The sequence below is a fragment of the Electrophorus electricus genome, chromosome 18, assembly GCF_013358815.1.
Source record: "Electrophorus electricus isolate fEleEle1 chromosome 18, fEleEle1.pri, whole genome shotgun sequence".
Taxonomy (NCBI): Eukaryota; Metazoa; Chordata; class Actinopteri; order Gymnotiformes; family Gymnotidae; genus Electrophorus; species Electrophorus electricus.
The window spans coordinates 10,390,330-10,408,618 of NC_049552.1; the positions used below are offsets into that span (position 1 = coordinate 10,390,330).

At 38.8% G+C, this 18,289-nt stretch overlaps 2 protein-coding genes across 4 annotated transcripts; one reads left to right on the forward strand and one right to left on the reverse strand.

Moving 5' to 3' along the window:
* Positions 1 to 1,183: 1,183 nt before the first annotated feature.
* LOC118242961 lies at positions 1,184 to 3,853 on the reverse strand. Of its 2 annotated transcripts, none has more exons than XM_035536380.1 (8): positions 3,633 to 3,853; positions 3,158 to 3,228; positions 2,766 to 2,840; positions 2,534 to 2,632; positions 2,394 to 2,441; positions 2,228 to 2,308; positions 1,728 to 2,069; positions 1,184 to 1,574 (listed from the first exon to the last, which is right to left on the reverse strand). In XM_035536380.1, the coding sequence occupies exons 1-7, from the start codon at positions 3,799 to 3,801 to the stop codon at positions 1,905 to 1,907; spliced, it is 708 nt and encodes a 235-aa protein (XP_035392273.1). In that variant the 5' UTR covers positions 3,802 to 3,853; the 3' UTR covers positions 1,184 to 1,574; positions 1,728 to 1,904. The 2 variants fall into 2 exon arrangements, with proteins under 2 accessions (XP_035392273.1, XP_035392272.1); XM_035536379.1 differs by having other exon boundaries at positions 1,728 to 2,115.
* Positions 3,854 to 7,282: 3,429 nt separating this feature from the next.
* vps4b (vacuolar protein sorting 4 homolog B) lies at positions 7,283 to 18,276 on the forward strand. Of its 2 annotated transcripts, XM_026998356.2 has the most exons (13): positions 7,283 to 7,346; positions 9,381 to 9,492; positions 9,629 to 9,729; positions 11,897 to 12,008; positions 12,216 to 12,363; positions 12,665 to 12,723; positions 12,858 to 12,977; positions 13,184 to 13,340; positions 14,260 to 14,408; positions 14,684 to 14,765; positions 15,344 to 15,563; positions 15,849 to 15,989; positions 16,520 to 18,276. In XM_026998356.2, exons 1-13 carry the CDS (start codon positions 7,326 to 7,328, stop codon positions 16,619 to 16,621), a joined length of 1,524 nt encoding a protein of 507 aa, XP_026854157.2. In that variant the 5' UTR covers positions 7,283 to 7,325; the 3' UTR covers positions 16,622 to 18,276. The 2 variants fall into 2 exon arrangements, with proteins under 2 accessions (XP_026854157.2, XP_026854158.2); XM_026998357.2 differs by lacking the exons at positions 7,283 to 7,346; positions 9,381 to 9,492; positions 9,629 to 9,729 and adding an exon at positions 10,549 to 10,763.
* The last annotated feature ends 13 nt before the right edge of the window (positions 18,277 to 18,289 follow it).

Consider the following 18,289-nt stretch of genomic DNA (forward strand, 5'->3'; position numbering starts at 1 on the left):
TTTGAAATTGTAATAATGTCTTGAGATGCTGTAATAATGTTATGAGTGTCACAACAGTCTGTAGTCATTTCAGGAGCACCTTCTTTAGTGGTTGAGCCCTGCATCTTGGATGTCAAGCTCCTACTGTGCTTTAATTTAACCTACAATACATCTCCTAGGCCTAAGACTACAGTCAAAGAACAAACATCTAATTCAATATTTAGTTGCCATTTCAGTGAACACGTGTTATCTCCAACTCTAGGAGTCATGTTACATAGCTCATGGATGCTTTTCCTAAAATTGTAAACATTTCTTTTGCCTACCAACAAAAAATAAACATAAATGAATAATGTCTAATTGTATCAGGTCACTACTAATTCAACTCCCATCTTAATGTGCTTTTCTCAGTACAATCTACTGCATATTTGTTGTTTCTGATCATGCTGAGCTTTAGGAAATTAAGGACATTCACGTTTTGCCTTGGATTCATGTGGTAGCATAAGACAGGTAGATATTACTTCCAAAACTGCTCAACAGCAGTAAACAAATTCATTCTTCTCCCAGCTGTCTGTCTATTTCTTCTTATAGTTTGGGTGTCTCAACCAAACCTACCTCTATGATAACGGCCTTGGGATGTTCTTCATGGTTTATTTGTTCTTATTCCATCTCTGGATCAAATCCTGCGGGGACTGACCAGTACAGGATCAGAGATCAATGTGGATCTCTGAGCTTTCTATCCATCAGGTGATGGTCATGTCTTTGTAGTTAGGTGGGTCTTAAAACGCAGTGTAGATCTGCACCATGAATGCATATTTGTCGACTGGAGTTTGGAAAGGATTCTGCCCCTAGACACACCCACTTCATTATACTGGCTCTCAACTTAAATTGTAAAGTGAGTGATTGTAGGTTATTCAACAAAACATAAGCCCCTCCTGATGATGGAATAAGGAGATATATCCCAGATTTATTCCCCTATCTTATTTTTCATAGTCATAGTTAAGATTAACAAAAGCTACTTTTATTTATGCATATTACTTGACTGATTAACTGGTTGGACCACGCATAAGAGTTAATGAAGAAAATACTAAATCACCCAAATGCCATTACTGGATACATTCAACGTAAAACATGTTAGCCTGTAACTCACTAATGATGCATACAACAAACACTGAAGGTAAAAATAAGAAAATGTGACTCCCTTACAATGAAAGAAAATGATTTACTGATAAATATTTATAAAGCTGTAATAAACATTATTTACAAAATGTACAAAACATGATGAGGATGACTGCAGTGGTGATGATCTGGTGATGACCACTCCATGGATGGTGATTTTGTCCAACTCTTCGACGGTGGTGATGGCACTAATAATCCTGACGATCAATTCTCGATGGCGATCGGTCCTCTGATTGGCCTTGTCTTTGTAGTCTGGTGTGGACCACAAAGTCTCTAATTATCCTGATGAACATCTTGTAAAGTCTTATTGTTCTGGCCTGGTCCAAAAACTGAAGTTGGCCTCTTGTCCTGGTGGGTTTCTTGGTGAGCTTCAGGTTGTCTAGTTGTCTGTAATCCAGGAAAAAGCCTGCACTGGAGACCTGCATGATGGAAAAGCAGGAAAAAGACTCACCAAACATGGTGAGACATTTTACTGAGAAATCTGGGAGATGTTTTAGGGTGACACAAACCTAAAAAGATGGAAAATTAAACAGGTGTGGGGGGTAAAGGGAAAAGAGAAGAAAGGTACAGACCTAAACTGCTCCAGTTTGGTGATCAGTCCATGTGATGCTCAAGCTTCTTGCGCCAACAGGTCAAATCCTAGGCCTCACATGGCTATGTGAAAACAGACTGCATCTGAAAAACACCCACATGCATACAAGAACATTGAGGGTAAAAGAAAATGCATCATTCCTTACATATAATAAATCCTAAATGTGTATAATGCCAATCAAAGTGTTCTGTGGGTTATTAAAAGCCTGGAGGAGGAGATGGAGGGGGTCCTCTTGGTGATCTTGGTCCGGTAGAAAACACAGCGGGGTGCGGCGTCTCGACGGTCTGGGTGTGACTGTACTCAGATGACCTGAAAAGGCCATCTGAATCGATGGAAACACCCTTAAACGTCATGGACACCATGGTTTGCTGCAAAATACACACCGAGTAAAAATGCCACAAAATATAATTTTCTAAAAATGCCCACATCTCAAACAAATCTAATTCAAACAGATGCATTCAGGCAGGAGAAAGCACTAACCAGAAAAATATTCTGCACCGATGACTCTGTTGACTCGGCGCACAGGTAGAAGGTCGCCTCAGTGATGCCGGTTCCTCTGCGCTGAATTAACGGAGTAGATCCTGATTAATATGACTCAAAATGGGACAAGCTAGTTAAAATGCTTTTAGTTGAGACAGATATTTACCTTGATGCAGGCCACAGCATTAACGTTGGCAAAGTTCTGGAGGGTAAGCTGCAAATGCAATAAAAAGGTTAGGTGAGGGAAACAACCGTCATGTCCATTCTCACCGAAATTGGGAACTTGTTCCCATGACTTAGTCTCACCTCTGCACACACGTGGTAAAACGCATTGCTGAGCACCCACCAGTGCTCGCTCTCCAGCCCACTGTAGATGGATTTGTGCTGGAGCTTCACCTCTACCATCTACAATCATGCAGAAAAAAAAGCATCTCAATCAACTTTACCACGACACTGGCTAGGGGAAACTCTCAGCTAACAAAATGTTTCTCTGTGCCAAAAGGGCTATTATAAAATGATTAAAAAAATTCAAGGGAACCTTTGTATCTGCAGAAAACATCTGCGAGAAGGTGTAGGCAAACATCCTGTTTGCGTTGTGCAGAGCTTGGAGAGGCTGATACATGGTCAGTAAAAAAAAAAAAAGAAAAAGAAAGAAAATACATTGTTTAGGCAAGATTGCAACTACGAAGGGAAAGAAAAACAAAAACTTGTTACATTGCATTCAAGAAGAATGTGCAAGATCTATATTTTACAATAACTGTGACCACAGCGTCGCGAAAAAAGACGCAGTGGAAGTTAACTGTTCTGCACAAAAACCTCCTCCTGCAGCAGTGATAACAGACAAACGCGAGCATAAACTGAATGAAGCTAGCTAGAGTTCTCAAGTATGAGCAATTAGCCAGCTAACTAGCTAGCTATGTCGCCAGGTACCTTTAGGATCAGAGTACAGGTCGTTTCAAACGTGTCCTGATCCAACGGAAAAGGCTCCCGATCCTCCAGTTCTACGAAAGATGTTTAAATAACCAGTGAAATATTTAACAAAAAGATTGTGGCTAGCTAGCTACAACATAGCCTTAGCTAAATATTAGCCGTTAAAAGGCTAAATTAGCTAGCGCTAGCTAAGAAGCTGAATTTTATTTTTGTTACTGCAGCGATCCGTTGCCATAGAAACAATAACAAACAAACAAACAAAACCTTTAGGCTATATTTAGTTATTAAATAGACGGGGTCTGACCGAAGAGAAACATTATGTTGTATACATGACGGCGGAAGGTGAAGTAGTAGTTAGTTCTGCGAGGAATCAAGCTACGGCAGCTAGTTAGCTAGATAACTTATGTAGTTAGCTGGCCTGACTTTCAAATACAATAGTCCGTTCCTCGCTAGCTTGGTTAGTTAGCTAACTCACGGTCGCTGGGCTCAGTGTGGGTCGCAGCTTCTTCTACCGCCTGCTGCCGATCCCGAACACGCCACCTGTAAACAAGAAAAGTGACAGCTACGGCTGAAATGCCAGCGGCACAAAGGACCGCCGGCCGAAGCCGGATACCAAGGACGGGCAGAAGAAACTTCATATTCATAGCCTAGGATTCTGTTGAAGTGTAACGTAGAACGAGCAAATCTGAAAGCGCCTTGTGAGTTTGAGGGTCGGTAGACGACTGAATGGTTTTAGGGGTTTTGGCTTCGTCACCGTTCCACATAACATTCGATCACCTTGGTGATCTAAATTTATGTCAAAACATCTTGTTTTCCCAGACTACAATATGCAAAATTACATGTAGCAATGTGAGAGAAAACATTTTTTTTAAAAATAGGCAAATGTTGGCAAAAGAGGAATTACCCGATGCAGAGTAACAGCCTAAAAAAAAACGCCAAAAAAATATGTTGTCTCTATTTTTATGGCTAATTTGCTAAAACATTTTCATTATTACTTTGATATTCATCTGCAGGCCACATTTGGCACAAAAGTAGAAAAAGTCATAAAGACTGAATAACAGTGCTATTCATTCTTTCTGATTCATGCATGCGTGTATTCATTATTTAAAGGGCACATATGAAAAATTAACCTTTCAAGTGCTTGTGCACATATATTTCAGATAGACAAGCTTTAAGCAAAAGAAGCCAAAACAAACCTGCCCGTTCAAATTGTAATAATATCTTGAGATGGTGTAACAATGTTATGAGTGTCATGACAGTCTGTAGTCATTTCAGGAGCACCTTCTTTAGTGGTTGAAGCTCATGCAAATAATATTTCTAGGACTGCCTTTCTCCACCTCAGGAACATTTCTAAGATTAGGAACATGCTCTACTCACATGATGCAGAAAAGCTAGCATTTCGTGACAAATGCCCTACTATCAAGCTGTACTACTAAGTGCCTAAACAAGCTCCAGCTACTTCAAAATGCAGCAGCCAGAGTGCTTACAAGAACTAGAAAATTTGATCACATCACTGCTTTCTTAGCTACTTTACATTGGCTCCCAGTACAATTTTTATTGATTCTAAAGTACTTTTAATTACCTACAAAGCACTGATTGGTCTTACCCCACCATACCTTAGAGAACTCTTAGTGTATTAAGATCCACCACGTCTGCTTAGATCAAAAGGTGGATGTTGAGAAACCTTCTCTCAACCAATCCCCACAAGACAGAAGTCCTTTTATTAGGCCCACAGAAAGCTAGGACTTCGCTCTCTAATTACTTAATGAACCTCAGTGGTCTCCCAATCACATCTTCTTCAACAGTTAAAGATCTTGGAGTGATTATGGATCCCGGTCTCTCATTCAAAGCTCATGTAAGTAATATTTCTAGGACGGCTTGCCCCATAGTATCTTAGCAAACTCCTAGTGTATTATGACTCCCTACATATTAGTATATATATCAAAGCAGGTTGTCTTTGATTCTAGGGTTATGGTTGGGTTTAGAGAATCAACTGAACCAATCATAAAACCAATCACTGAACTTTGTTAGGCCATCACATATCTTGAAAGGCATGCATTCTTTTACCTGTTGACTCATTTAAATGGTCCCAAAATACTTTACCTTTTATTTTTGTTACATAGTCAGGGTGATCTGCATTAAAGTGGTCTCTCTGGGCCATTCTTGTTGAATTTGTCCGTTGACCATCTTGTCTCTTCCTTTTCCCCAATGGCTTCATTGGCCACTATTAAGAATTAAAACAACTAAAACAATTTTAGAATTTTAAAGAATAGTATTTTCTAGTTCTACTCCTGCTACCCTTGCATTGTATTTTTTTAATAACAAGCCCTTTTTAACTGCATGAAGGTCTTAGTTGATGTGCTTAGAGCAGTGGTAACACTAAACACGCAGGGTATAGCTGTAACAGTACCACATCTGGAATAAGCTGAACAATAGAACATTGAACACCATGCTATAGCAAAGTTAAAGTGCCATTTAATAATAAAAAAAGATAAATAATGAGTTTACAGTATCAATGAAATTGTGGCGTGTCATTATTTCCATAGAGAGATCTTCCTTTTCCTCTTCCTCTTAATGCACCTTCTCAAAAGTCTTACCCTGTCTAGCTCCATGTCTCTCTTATACTTCAGTTTCATCACAGAGCTTGCCAGTCTATGTGAAGAACTCCCAAATGCCTGCTTTGGCCTTGTCTATGAATCTCATAAGCTAGTGTGGCATCTCCAAGTGTTGGGCTGGGCTTCCAGAAGCTTCTGCAGAACTCTCATGCTCCATGTTGGCCTACAAGGGAGACATAGCAAGTGTTATGTTTTGTCATGGGGATAACCCATTTGATAGCAGAAGCAGTGCAACAAGTACAATAAATCTCCTCCATGATGTTTGCTATTTCACACCAGACCTTACTCACTACAGCAAGTCGTGTCTACAGGCACACAATGACAAACATTCCCACAGTGATGACAGGAATTGGTATGAACCTACTTCCATAGGAATGATAATGTAATATCTGTTACCAACTCTATAAGGGTAACTGCATTTGCATGGTTTAATCACAATTTTAATCGGAGCATTTTTCTCGCGACAAGCAGGACGGTTACACGTCTGTTGTAAAATGGTGAAAAGTGAAAGGTTATTACTTACTGTAAAAGGGTGATTTTGCGATATGCCATGAATAGGGCTCATTTTTCTTAGTAATGCACTACTAAAGAAAAATGTATTTTTTAATAACACGACAAGGAATTTGATAAAGATTTGTAAAACAAACAAACAATTTAAACTGCACATTACATTGCAGCCATTCTAAAATATTTATATTAAACTCTATATGTGTTCCATATTTGTTGCGTTGTACACAAGACATTTCAAGGCAGTAGAACTGCAAAGTAAACCCATCAGTGTTGAATTAACACCTAGAACGTTCAGCTGGATACAAATGATCAATGTGTAAGACCCTGTGGTTTTGTTGTGTGGACTGCCTGGAAAAGTACCCTAAAATTGGAGAAAAAGGAGATAACACTGATAGTTACGTAACATGAGAACGTTTTGTACGGCAATATAACTACACCATAAAGAAGCTGTATAGAGAAAGGTCAAGTGCTCTTGACAATCTCAGATTTCCCGTATGGAAAAATGTCTTCGGTCTTGACAAAGCACACTTCACCGTGCATTTGATTCGTCAGAAACATTTTATATTTTATGTACATATAGATTTATGAAAGCAGAGAGTTAAACAAATGCTCTCCGAGAAGTACATGAACTATAAGTCCATTTATATAGCGCTCACCAGTGGTAGCGCGAGGCACGTTGGTTAAACAGAATTTAAGTTCTTCTCTTCAGCACTGCCAGTGTTCATGACAGAAATGTAATTCTGTCATGAACATAACAGAATTAGGAGGTACAGTGCATTACCGTTAATGGACATGCTCAATTGCCAATTAGAGAAATGCATCTAAATGAATGTCTTCGCTGGTGAAACTATTCACTATTTGTTTTTAAACTGGATAAGCCCAGTGCTCATAGAGTGATCTCGGCATTGTTAACATTCCTTTTATATTGGTCTAGTGGGCGTTGCACGGAAGACATAGCAGGCAAGTGACAAACGAAACTGATTCTTGAAGTCTATGCCTACATCCTTTTCAGGATACGTTTGTGTATTTTTTCGCTGCGTTCAATGGAACCAACAAATTTACAGGTAAGCCAAAGTGGAGCTACAGTTTAATCTGTATACTTTTTAATGTCTCCACTGGTCAGGAACACTTTCATATCGGATTTTTTTGCAGTTATTTCTCTGCTGGTTAAACGATCGTGTCAACAAACTGACCGGTAGGGAACGTGATAAAGTTTTCAGCGGTGACGTAGGCTACCTTCTGTCCAACGAACCACAGATGTTTAGCTTCATCTGCGTCCTAGCATTTACACAAATTATTATTATTATTATTATTATTATTATTATTATTATTAGTAGTAGTAGTAGTAGTAGTAGTAGTAGTATTACTATTAATAATAATAATAATAATAAAAATAAGAATAATAATAAACGGGCTGCATATACTGTCTGCTTTATATTGTTTATCATGCTAATATGGGCTGGTGTAGGCTATATGAGGTTTGATCTGGTTAAATTTGACTCGTACCTGCAGAGCAGTTCTTTGATTTATTATTATGATAGCTAATGAACGGACTTTGTATGATAAATTGAGGGGTGAAATAGCATACATGGGTTGAGAAATATGCTTAGAGCCAGAGTGTTAGGCCAACAAACCAGACCACCAAATCTGATTATTCTCTTATATAAAATCACACATTAATACAATCACTTACATATATACATGTATGACAACCAAATGTGGGTTGTTATATATTGTAATGTCCATTGTAATTTGTAATGCACCACTGCTGGCACCATTACTGTACTTTGAGGTTAATTGCCTGAGTGTAACGGAGTCCTGTACACTGTTCATTGTGTAAACCTTCATTGGCCTATTCTGAACAAATAGCACATGGATGCTTATATTATACATACTGAAAATTTATTTGAAAATACTGTTTAGGCAAACCATTATGAATAAAGCATAAACTGATATATGCACTCACTGTTCACTTTATTAGGCACACTGTGCTAGTACTGGGTTGGACCCCCTTTTGCCTTTGGAACTGCCTTAATTCTTTGTGGCATATATTCAACAAAGTGCTAGAAGAATTCCCCAGTGAATGTTTGTCCCAGCTTCCAACTTGTCTGAGCCAAACAACCAGGGACACTGAATTCCTGGTACAGTTGTGCAGGTAGTTGGGACAGAGCAAAAATGTGGTGTTTTGATGGCAAAACACTGCTGTGTAAGCTTAATGTTACATATTGCTTAAAATAGAGGTTCTCAGTTCAGTTCTCAGGAGCCCCAAGCTAGTCCATATATTTGTTCAGTTACTGTTTTGGATGCACTTGAATCTGAGGTGATCAAAAGTTCTGCAGCACTTGTTTACCTGGTTCAAGTGTCTTGGGAGCTGGAATAGATCAACTAATCACGACCTGGTGAGGGTACATGAAGGAGGCACTTTTACATGATACCATAGCAATTTTTTTTTTAATTATTATTCACTCATCAGTCAGTGAATCTAAAGGAAAGTTGTGAAAATGAAGACCAAGGAGCCATCTAAAAAAATAGACAGAGCTAAAGCGACATACATTATTTAAGGATATGGAAGCTGCACCATACCATCCAGGCACTGCTTATACAAGGCTCTCTCAAAACTCACAAGGAGGGGACTTGTGAGGAAAGCCACAGAGAAACTAAAAAAATAACAATAACAAGAGCTTGCCATACAACTGGCTTCAATGAAAGAAGCCATTGTTCAAGACAAAAATTTTGGAATGACCTATCTAAAATGTGGGATATGGTTTTATGGTTAGATGAGAGAAACTTCACTTTTCAGCAAGATAGTGATCTCAACACATGGCCAAAGCAGCACAGTAGTCATTTGAATTTGGGAATTTGAAATTTTACTTTAAGAGCGTATTGATTTGCAATAAAAAGTACTGGATGAAACATCCTGTGTATCATTTGTAATCCAGACAAACTTAATGAGTTTTAAGAGGGTTGAATACTTTTATAGGGCACTGTAATTTACATTATATAGTTATAATGATTTGATATCCATGGATAACTTGGATAATGTCATCTGTTACCTAAGTACTTACCTCCATCCTTCTTCCTCATTTCTTCTATTACAGAAAGCTATAGCAATAGCTAACAAAGCTTCACAAGAGGATCAATTTGGAAATTATGAGGAAGCTGTCAAATCTTACAAACATACAGTGAAGTATTTTCTGCATGTCATCAAAAGTGAGTATTTTCATCATGATATGGAAGACATGGGGTAATGTGGTAGTCGGTAAAGGTAACAAATTAGAGCATACAATATTTGTGATGATACGTCATTTGTTTATTTGTTTGTGTTTGCCTGTTTTTGCATGTTTAGGTGAGCCACAGGGAAAGGAAGGCAACCAGAAGATCAGAGACAAGTGTGCAGAATACCTTAACCGGGCAGAGGAACTTCAAAACTATCTTGATGAGAAACAGGTCATTAGTTTATACGAAAGGGCAAGAATCTCTTGTTTGTATAGATAAAAACAGCACGGGTCAGTTGCTCATTCATCATATGGTGGTTAGCTATCACACAGGACCTTGAGACACCCAATAACAGTTTCTAAACTCCAGGACCAGTGGAATGGAAGCATGTAGTAAATGAATGGATGAAGCTTTCATCCACATCTGTTTGACGTCATGAATATTTACGATTATAAGGACTTATTACTACAAGACAGTGTTCCTCTATTATACAACACAGTCTATCGCTAAACTAATCATAGGCCATAACTACAGTTTTTTATTTATTTATTTATTTATTTTTAGGAACTTTTAAAGAAAGTTTGAATTTATTCAGCTAGGCTGAGGTACATTGTGTCAGCATTTAGAATTAAGATGACATGATGATAGTCAGGGCTGCTGTATGATCTGATCAATTAGGCAAACAAAATCAGGACAAACTGTTAGGTGCAACTTGAATTGTAATAGCACCTTTTAGGTTCTGACCCTACTATGAGGACATAAAGGTATCTGACACTAGATAATATTATTTATGTGGCATTAGCCTGATTCTGGGTCATGACATGTTTAGTAGAGTGTTTACAAGATTTTTTATTCAGCATAGATTTTACTAAATTTGTTCCAGTGTATTAACAATACGTGTTTTTAGAATATCATGTTCCACTAAATTACTTTTACAATTACAACCCTAACATAGAATTCAAGGTGTGGTAGACTGTATACAGTCTAGAGTGTGGATCATTGAACGTAACGTCATGACAATTTTGTAGCACGTGAGTGTTGCAGACGGAAGTGACATTCGACATTTTAACGCGGAAGTTATTAGCGCCTCCATTATCTCAAAAACAAGAACACATCTAAATGTTATTTTTTTTACTTTTGAAAAACGGATCGTTGTGTCATAACTTGAAAAATACTGTAGTACCTTTATATTAGCGAACACACGCCGTATTTTCTAAGATCGTGATATTTAATCAGCCACTATGGCTGCCAACAACAACTTACAGGTAAGAACTTGGCAAACAAATTAGCTAAGATAACTAGCTAGCTGTCTGTCTAGACGATTAGCTTGTTTTCTATCTATCTATCTTGTTAATTATTTTTCTCTTTGCTGTAATTCCCTAATGACTAATTTTAAATAGCTATTTAAGTTACTCCACAGATGTGTTCTTAAACTGTTGACGTTTACCAAAGTCTCTTCCACATAGTCTTGTTAAGCGTCCAAATGCTGGTGGCCTAGCTAGCATATCTTAGATGGATAATATTTGCTAATCGTGACACTCGTCGACAAAGTGTTGTGTCAGTATCTAGCTGGCTAACTTAATTATGACAGATGTAGCTAAATTGCATATATCCAGCTAGACAAATACCTAGTCAACTTGTTATATGCCCCCTTCTCTGTTCAAAGGTTTATGAAGTTTGCTATCTGGCTATCTGCATAGTGCATCGGTCAATCGCGTTGTTTACATTTCATATTACATTCGTTTCTTAGACAGAAAACACCTATTAGGATTTTTTTTAGTTTTTTTCCTAAACGAAGGTTAGTTAGAACATATGAAATGAATATGTTGATATCTAACCCATTGATCTTGCTTGTACAGAAGAATCGTATGCAGGGCGTTCTGTACATTGTTAACATGTCACTGTTCATATAACTGCATGACGGTTCGTTTCTTGATAATCCCTAAAAATGGCCGACTGAATTTTATTCATTAGCCAAAATTCTACCAGTCGAATATGATAAAATCGCTGGATGTAATTGGAAATAAAAAAGGTAAATATAGATCAAATGACCTTCCAACACGCCCACTGTAATCTCGCGTGTATCCAGTGAACAGTTCTATCCATTGTACTATGTTCGAGAAGCAAAAATTACACATGAACTTTCAGGTGTGCTTTAACCGATCACCACAGAAGCTCTTATCAGTTGTCAAAGGGAAACGATTTGCATAATTATTAATGGCTTTGCTCATATGTGTTATTGTCTTTCATTTGAGCAATCCCCTAAGAAGTTTGTTTGATAAATACAGGCAAAAAATCAGTGATGGAAAACTGATGGTGAAATCTAAGACTGTAGAATACTTACTTGCCTGTAACCTAATCTATAGTATTACTGGAGTTTCTTTTTTGCTAATTGCAGAAAGCCATAGATCTTGCAAGTAAAGCGGCTCAAGAGGACAAGGCCCAGAATTATGAGGAGGCTCTGCGTCTGTACCAGCATGCCGTTCAATACTTCCTGCACGTGATCAAATGCAAGTACACATTCTCTTTATGTGCCTGATGGTCTGTCATGTCAATTGGAGTTTTATTTTCTCTAGGTGCTGAACAGGTATTGTCCACAAGTGGTTAGGTCTTGCCCTTGGGGAAAAGATCTGAGCAGCACTTTGACTTTCAGGCACTACTTTTTTATTGTTTTTTTCCTCTTTTTTTATAACTGAAAACTCTTAATGTGCCCTTAGATGAAGCTCAAGGGGACAAAGCTAAGCAGAGCATAAGGGCTAAGTGTGCTGAGTACTTGGACCGGGCAGAGAAACTAAAGGAGTATCTGAAAAATAAAGAGAAAGCACCTGCCAAACCTGTTAAGGAGTCCCAGTCTGACGACAAAGGGTGTGTCTGCGTGTGTGTGTCTGTATCTGTCTGCGGTGCAAAAGTTCAGGTTTAAAAAGTAATTTTCCTGATTAATTTTACTGCCTCATTCTACCTGTTGGCATGAGCTAATTAACAATTCCAGATGATTGGAACAGTATCCTGTGGAGGACCTTTGCTTTCTGAAGCTGGTTTATTCAAGTCATATACTCTTATTTTTTATGGCAAGCCAAAGACTTTCCTAAAGTTATTTCCAGAATTATATATGGTATATGCTTTTATATGTTTTTATTGGGTTCAGACTTGTGGTTTTTCATTGTAGAAATGACAGTGAAGATGAAGAAGACCCAGAAAAGAAGAAGTTTCAGAGTCAGCTCTCAGGTTGGCTATTTTTCAAATGCTCCTTCAAATGCTGTTTACCAAATCTATTAACCAAATCCTTTTGGGAAAATTGTGGAGGTGTGATCAGATGTATAGTACATTTGGAATCTGACTAAAAGAGTATTACCTTGTAGGGGCCATTGTCATGGAGAAGCCGAATATTCAGTGGAATGATGTGGCTGGACTAGAGGGTGCCAAAGAGGCCCTGAAGGAGGCTGTTATTTTGCCCATCAAATTCCCCCACCTCTTCACAGGTTTGCCTTTAAAAAAAAATCGGACAATAGTAAACCCTTAACCTTTGTGCTCTGCTGCTTTTTCTGCTTGAGAAATGATGTTTGTAATAACCAATGATACCCTTAACTTTTTTTGCAGGTTCGAATGTTGGTTAAAATGCATTTAATTTTTAATGGATTGTGCGCATGTTTGAGTGTTGTGACACAGCTGTTTCCTTCTCTCCAAGGCAAAAGGACTCCATGGAGGGGGATCCTGCTCTTTGGGCCGCCCGGCACGGGCAAGTCTTACCTGGCCAAAGCCGTGGCCACTGAGGCGAACAACTCCACTTTCTTCTCCATCTCATCCTCAGACCTGGTGTCCAAGTGGCTCGGAGAGAGTGAGAAGTAAGCTATTGCTTCCAGAGTTACTCTGTTCACTACACATGGCCTACCAAGGCACCTGACTGTTGGGTGGTGGCATGATATGGTGATGAGTCTTTGGTTTTTAAGTAATTGTTTGAGCTGCATCAAGTTTTACATCAAATCACAATACATACAAATTCCAATACATATATTTTTTTTTCCATTATGGTGCATATATAATACTCATAAAGAAAACCAAAAAGCCTCATTAACGTCTCATTTATATTTGTGGTTTGGGTCCGTTGGTCAGGTCCAAAGCAGACAATGATACATTGTTGTTTTTAGTCTTGTTATAATAACAATCAAACCAAAAGATGTGAACAAAAGTCATATGGATGTAACACTTCCTGATTTGTACAATTTTTTATGACTTATATTTTGTGACAGTAACTACAATAATGCGAAATCCCTCATTCTGTTTTGCCTCCATAATGCATTTTGCCAGCATAATGCATTTTGCCAGCTCTTCTGGGATTTTTAACTGGTAAAAATACCACCCACATATAGAAAACCCACTAGTGTATTTAAGACAGCATAGAGCATTGTTCTATTTGGTTGTTATAATCATAGTTGTCATAAAAGCTGTTTAATCTGGATATGATGTATCCTCATAACCTTGCATACATATTTTGGTTCAATGGTAAATATGAAATATAGCGGTGTTAAGTGAACCAAGACTAAAAGCAGCAATGTATGATTGTTCTGAACCAAGAGAAGCAAACTGCAAATATAAATGTGACCTCAGGTCCTGTTTATCAAGAATAAACAATGTGCCACACTTCTCAAGTACAAGTACAAAGATTTTAATTAGACTAAAATATAATTAGACTATAATAATTTGATTTTATTGGGCATTGTTCCTTAAGTTTGTTTGTCATACAACCGAGCTTGTCTCCTTCAGGTTGGTGAAGACCCTGTTTACCCTCGCCAGAGAGCACAGTCCGTCAATCATCTTCATTGATGAGATCGACTCACTGTGCGGCTCCAGGAGCGAGAACGAGAGCGAGGCAGCACGTAGGATCAAGACGGAGTTCCTGGTGCAGATGCAGGGTGAGGAGCAGCACCACACAGTATGCCCCTCAGAAAGCTAGCATCCTCCCAGTGCAGTCAGTCAACCCGGTTGACTCAGTTTGGGAGGTGTAAGATCGGCTTTAGCTAAGTATAGTCCACAACCTTCCCATCGCCTGATCGCAGATGGTGATTAATGTGACTTCACTCCTCAGGTTTTTTTGATGGTGTGATATACATATGTGGATGTCATTTTTGATGTCATGCAGAATTACAAACTTTTCTTTAGAATCTAATTATTCATCACCCCTTCCCAGGTGTTGGTAATGACAACAAAGGCATTCTGGTGCTGGGAGCTACCAACATCCCATGGACACTGGATTCTGCTATACGGAGACGGTAATAAACTGTTTCACTGGAGGATGTCAGGAGGATATGCTAAATAAAGAAAGCAATTGCAACTATTCAAGCAAAGTTCCTTGACCTGTTAGTCAGCATCACTACTGGCATGAGTGATACCTTTTCCAGCTGACTACAGGTCACCCAGAACAGGTTTTTCAACTCCCTATTTTAAGTCATGCAGCGGACTGTCACTTGATTGCTGAGCTTCAGTATGAGTATGAGCAGCACTTTCCCTGTTATAAAAAAAAATGCATTTCATCTGGATATGAGATTAGGCCAGTAGATGGAGCTGTGTAGCAGGATTGTGTGAAGAAACTGGTTCTCTGAAAAGCAATGCTGTAGTGTAGGTCTGACCAAGCTTTTTATTCTGGGGGTAGTCAACTTGCTTCATCTCCTTTACTCAGTATACTACATACTTCAGTTCCTATGAGAATGGGCTAAAATTGTTAACTAATCGTCACCATCGTGCTAGACGTGTGCGAATTACATTCTTTGATGTTAGTAATTTATGCTACGTAGTCATTCACCTCCTCCTCTGCGTGTTTGCACGTGCCTGTGTGTGGCCACATGTGCAGATTTGAGAAGCGCATTTACATCCCTCTTCCTGAAGAGCACGCTCGCTCCTTCATGTTCAAGCTTCACCTGGGCACCACGCCCAACAGCCTCACTGATACCGACTACACCACCCTGGGCAAAAAGACGGATGGCTATTCAGGGGCCGACATCAGCATTATAGTCCGCGATGCGCTTATGCAGCCTGTGCGGAAGGTGCAATCAGCCACTCACTTTAAGCGGGTAGGTCCCTACAAGGGAGGCAGAGTCTCTTTATTGGGCCTGCCTGGTTGTTACTGAGCTGTCATACAAATACAGTGGAGTTTTTTTTGGCTAGGAGATTTCTATATAAAATGCACACCTAGCAAACTCAACATTTTAGTACAAAAAAAAAACTCATTTTTTAGTGGGGGGGGGGAAGAAAAAGAAAACTATGAAGAATGCTGGCACTAATTCTTAGTGCATATGGAATTCTCACAGTTTTAGTTTTTTGTATTTTAACTTTTTTTAATTATTATTATTTTTAAGGTACGAGGCCCATCGCGGGACGATCCAAATGTAATATTGGATGACCTCCTGACGCCTTGTTCTCCAGGTGACCCTCAGGCTATAGAGATGACCTGGGTGGAGGTTCCTGGGGATAAACTCCTGGAGCCTGTAGTTAGTATGGTGAGTGCTTTGAGTTTGTTGGGCCGTAGAGTGTGTTTGCACAGGAAATCCATTCCTTCCTGTGTTACATATTCTGCAAAATGTTTGTGTGCAACCATACACAAAAAAAGCATATCAAGCCATGGTTAACCAGTTAGGCAGCTTGTTTTTGTTTACTCTGGTCTTTGGAAAGCTAGATCGCCTTTCAGAGATGATTTACGGTGTGGATTGGGCTCCCAAACACTTCAGGAAATGGGTCAAACAGGTGTATGTCACAGTAGATGAACTCTGAATATGCATTCTCATAACCTGTTATGCATATCTATCAGTGCAATTCAAAGCCTGTTTTAGATATAGAAATGCTTAGAAAAATGTGACTGTTCATTAAGCTACAGAATAAACATAAGGGCAGTGAAGTCACATATTTCACAAATCCCTTTAAAAAAAAAAGACATTTAACTATGTAAGCTATGGACAATTGGGTCATGTTTTGTGCTTGTAAAATTTTAGCGGTTAAGTGCCCATGTACTATTCTGTGTCTGCGCACCCAGGCGGACATGTTAAGATCCCTGTCCAACACCAAGCCCACCGTCAACGAGCAGGATCTGGAAAAGTTGAGGAAGTTCACCGAGGACTTTGGACAGGAAGGCTGAGGGGGACAGACTTGTTTCTGGGAACCAAAGCAAATGCCTTGTGATTGTAAAGTCTTTTTTTTCATTTTCTTCCTCTCCTCTTTCCTCTCCCCTTGGACTTCTGCTTTGACTGGCAAGTCTGGACATTTCTTTGAGGCCAGTCTGAAGGTTACATGGGACCCAATACTTTATTGATTTATATTTTGTCCTAAGGTTGCCCCATCCACCATCCCCTACCCCACTCTGCATATAAGGGTGCCGTTAGTACATTCCAAGGCTTGGGCCCACTACCTGTATTTGTCACGGTTGAATCATTGCATCTGGAGGAGATGTGATAACCCTTTTTCCACAACAGCTGCCTTACGAATAAAACTGCATTCTGAAAGTTGTGTTTTCTGGTGCAACAAATTTTCAGCAGTGCACTAATGTGAACTTGGACAATTTTCTGACACCACTACAGAGCACACAGATGTATTTCAACTCCCTATAAGCTGATGGTGTAAGGCTCATTTTGATTTTAGTGGATGCAGGGTCTCCAATCTTACAGAGTGAAACTTTAAAATCTCTGTCTCTCAGATTGCCAGAAGACGCTTCATAGGCGTTACTGCATTCATAAATTTTTAGGATGTAAACGCCATGCTTTTAAGTACTGAGTCTGTCTTATTTATAGGATAGCGTGCCTCTGAATAGTCGCAACTACTAAATCTAAGGTAACTTTATCCAAGGAGTGCAAAACATCTGCTTTTGCAAACCGTAACCTAAAATGTTTTCATTGTAACTACTTTAAGAAGATACATTTGAAGTTCTGGGTGCAAAGAAGATCACTATAACACAGACTTTTGGCTTTTTGTGAGTTTCTTGCAAAGCTCTGTGGTGGATGGAGAATATAGTCTCACAAGGCCTGAAATCCTAATCATTTCAGTCTTTTGTCCATTTGTAATATTTTTACAAAATTGACTTCCTTTATTGGACAAGATGAGGGATCAGTAATGAGTATATTTGCATCCATGCACTACAGTATATAGACCTTGTGCTTGGCTTATCATACATACTTTTCTCCATCTCATCCACCATTCTCTAATTCCGCTTGCCTGGCCCCATGAGACAGTAATGCTTTTCTTGGTGTGTTTGCATTTATTAGGCTATACAGCTGACTCTGGGTAAAAGGAGGAATCTATATTGAAATGAAATTAAAGCCCACAGTGGTGCCCCACATTATTATTTAAGGTGCATCTGATGATTTGAGGCCAATATTTGAAGATGCTTTCACCTGGTTACATAGCTACTGACCCTCTTGCTACAGCTAAGCAAACCATGTGCCTTCTATGCATATTTTTGAGTAGCTCTATATTAATGTTTTATAGACAGAACATTTGGGGAACTGTTGAATAATATTTGCACATTTCATTTAAATTAATACCCTATCATATTGTATACAGATATGCTCTTATGCACTTATGGTGTTGGTTTTTTCCTTAAAAATGTTAAGATAGTAAATTGCTATTAAAATATACCACTACTATGTATACCACCATTACTAGTTCGTATGTAGGTATGTATCCAACTTTTTTTCAGTTGGAGGATCCATGTTAAGAAATTTCTTCAGAACCAATTAGTATTTTGTGTTACTTGTTTCTTTTATTATACACATGTAAATAAAGACTTATGTTGACAAATACTGAAGTAGAA

Bases quoted from the DNA above. Each gene is read 5' to 3' on its own strand.
- LOC118242961 (XM_035536379.1), bottom strand. From the start codon at position 3,801: ATGAATATGAAGTTTCTTCTGCCCGTCCTTGGTATCCGGCTTCGGCCG. The intron at 2,841-3,157 runs GTACCTGGCGAC...ACCATGTATCAG, and splicing joins CCTGTACTCTGATCCTAAAG to CCTCTCCAAGCTCTGCACAA. The intron at 2,309-2,393 runs GTAAATATCTGT...CCGTTAATTCAG, and splicing joins ATGCTGTGGCCTGCATCAAG to CGCAGAGGAACCGGCATCAC.
- vps4b (XM_026998356.2), top strand. From the start codon at position 7,326: ATGGAACCAACAAATTTACAG. The intron at 14,766-15,343 runs GTAATAAACTGT...CCACATGTGCAG, and splicing joins GATTCTGCTATACGGAGACG to ATTTGAGAAGCGCATTTACA. The intron at 15,564-15,848 runs GTAGGTCCCTAC...ATTATTTTTAAG, and splicing joins CAGCCACTCACTTTAAGCGG to GTACGAGGCCCATCGCGGGA.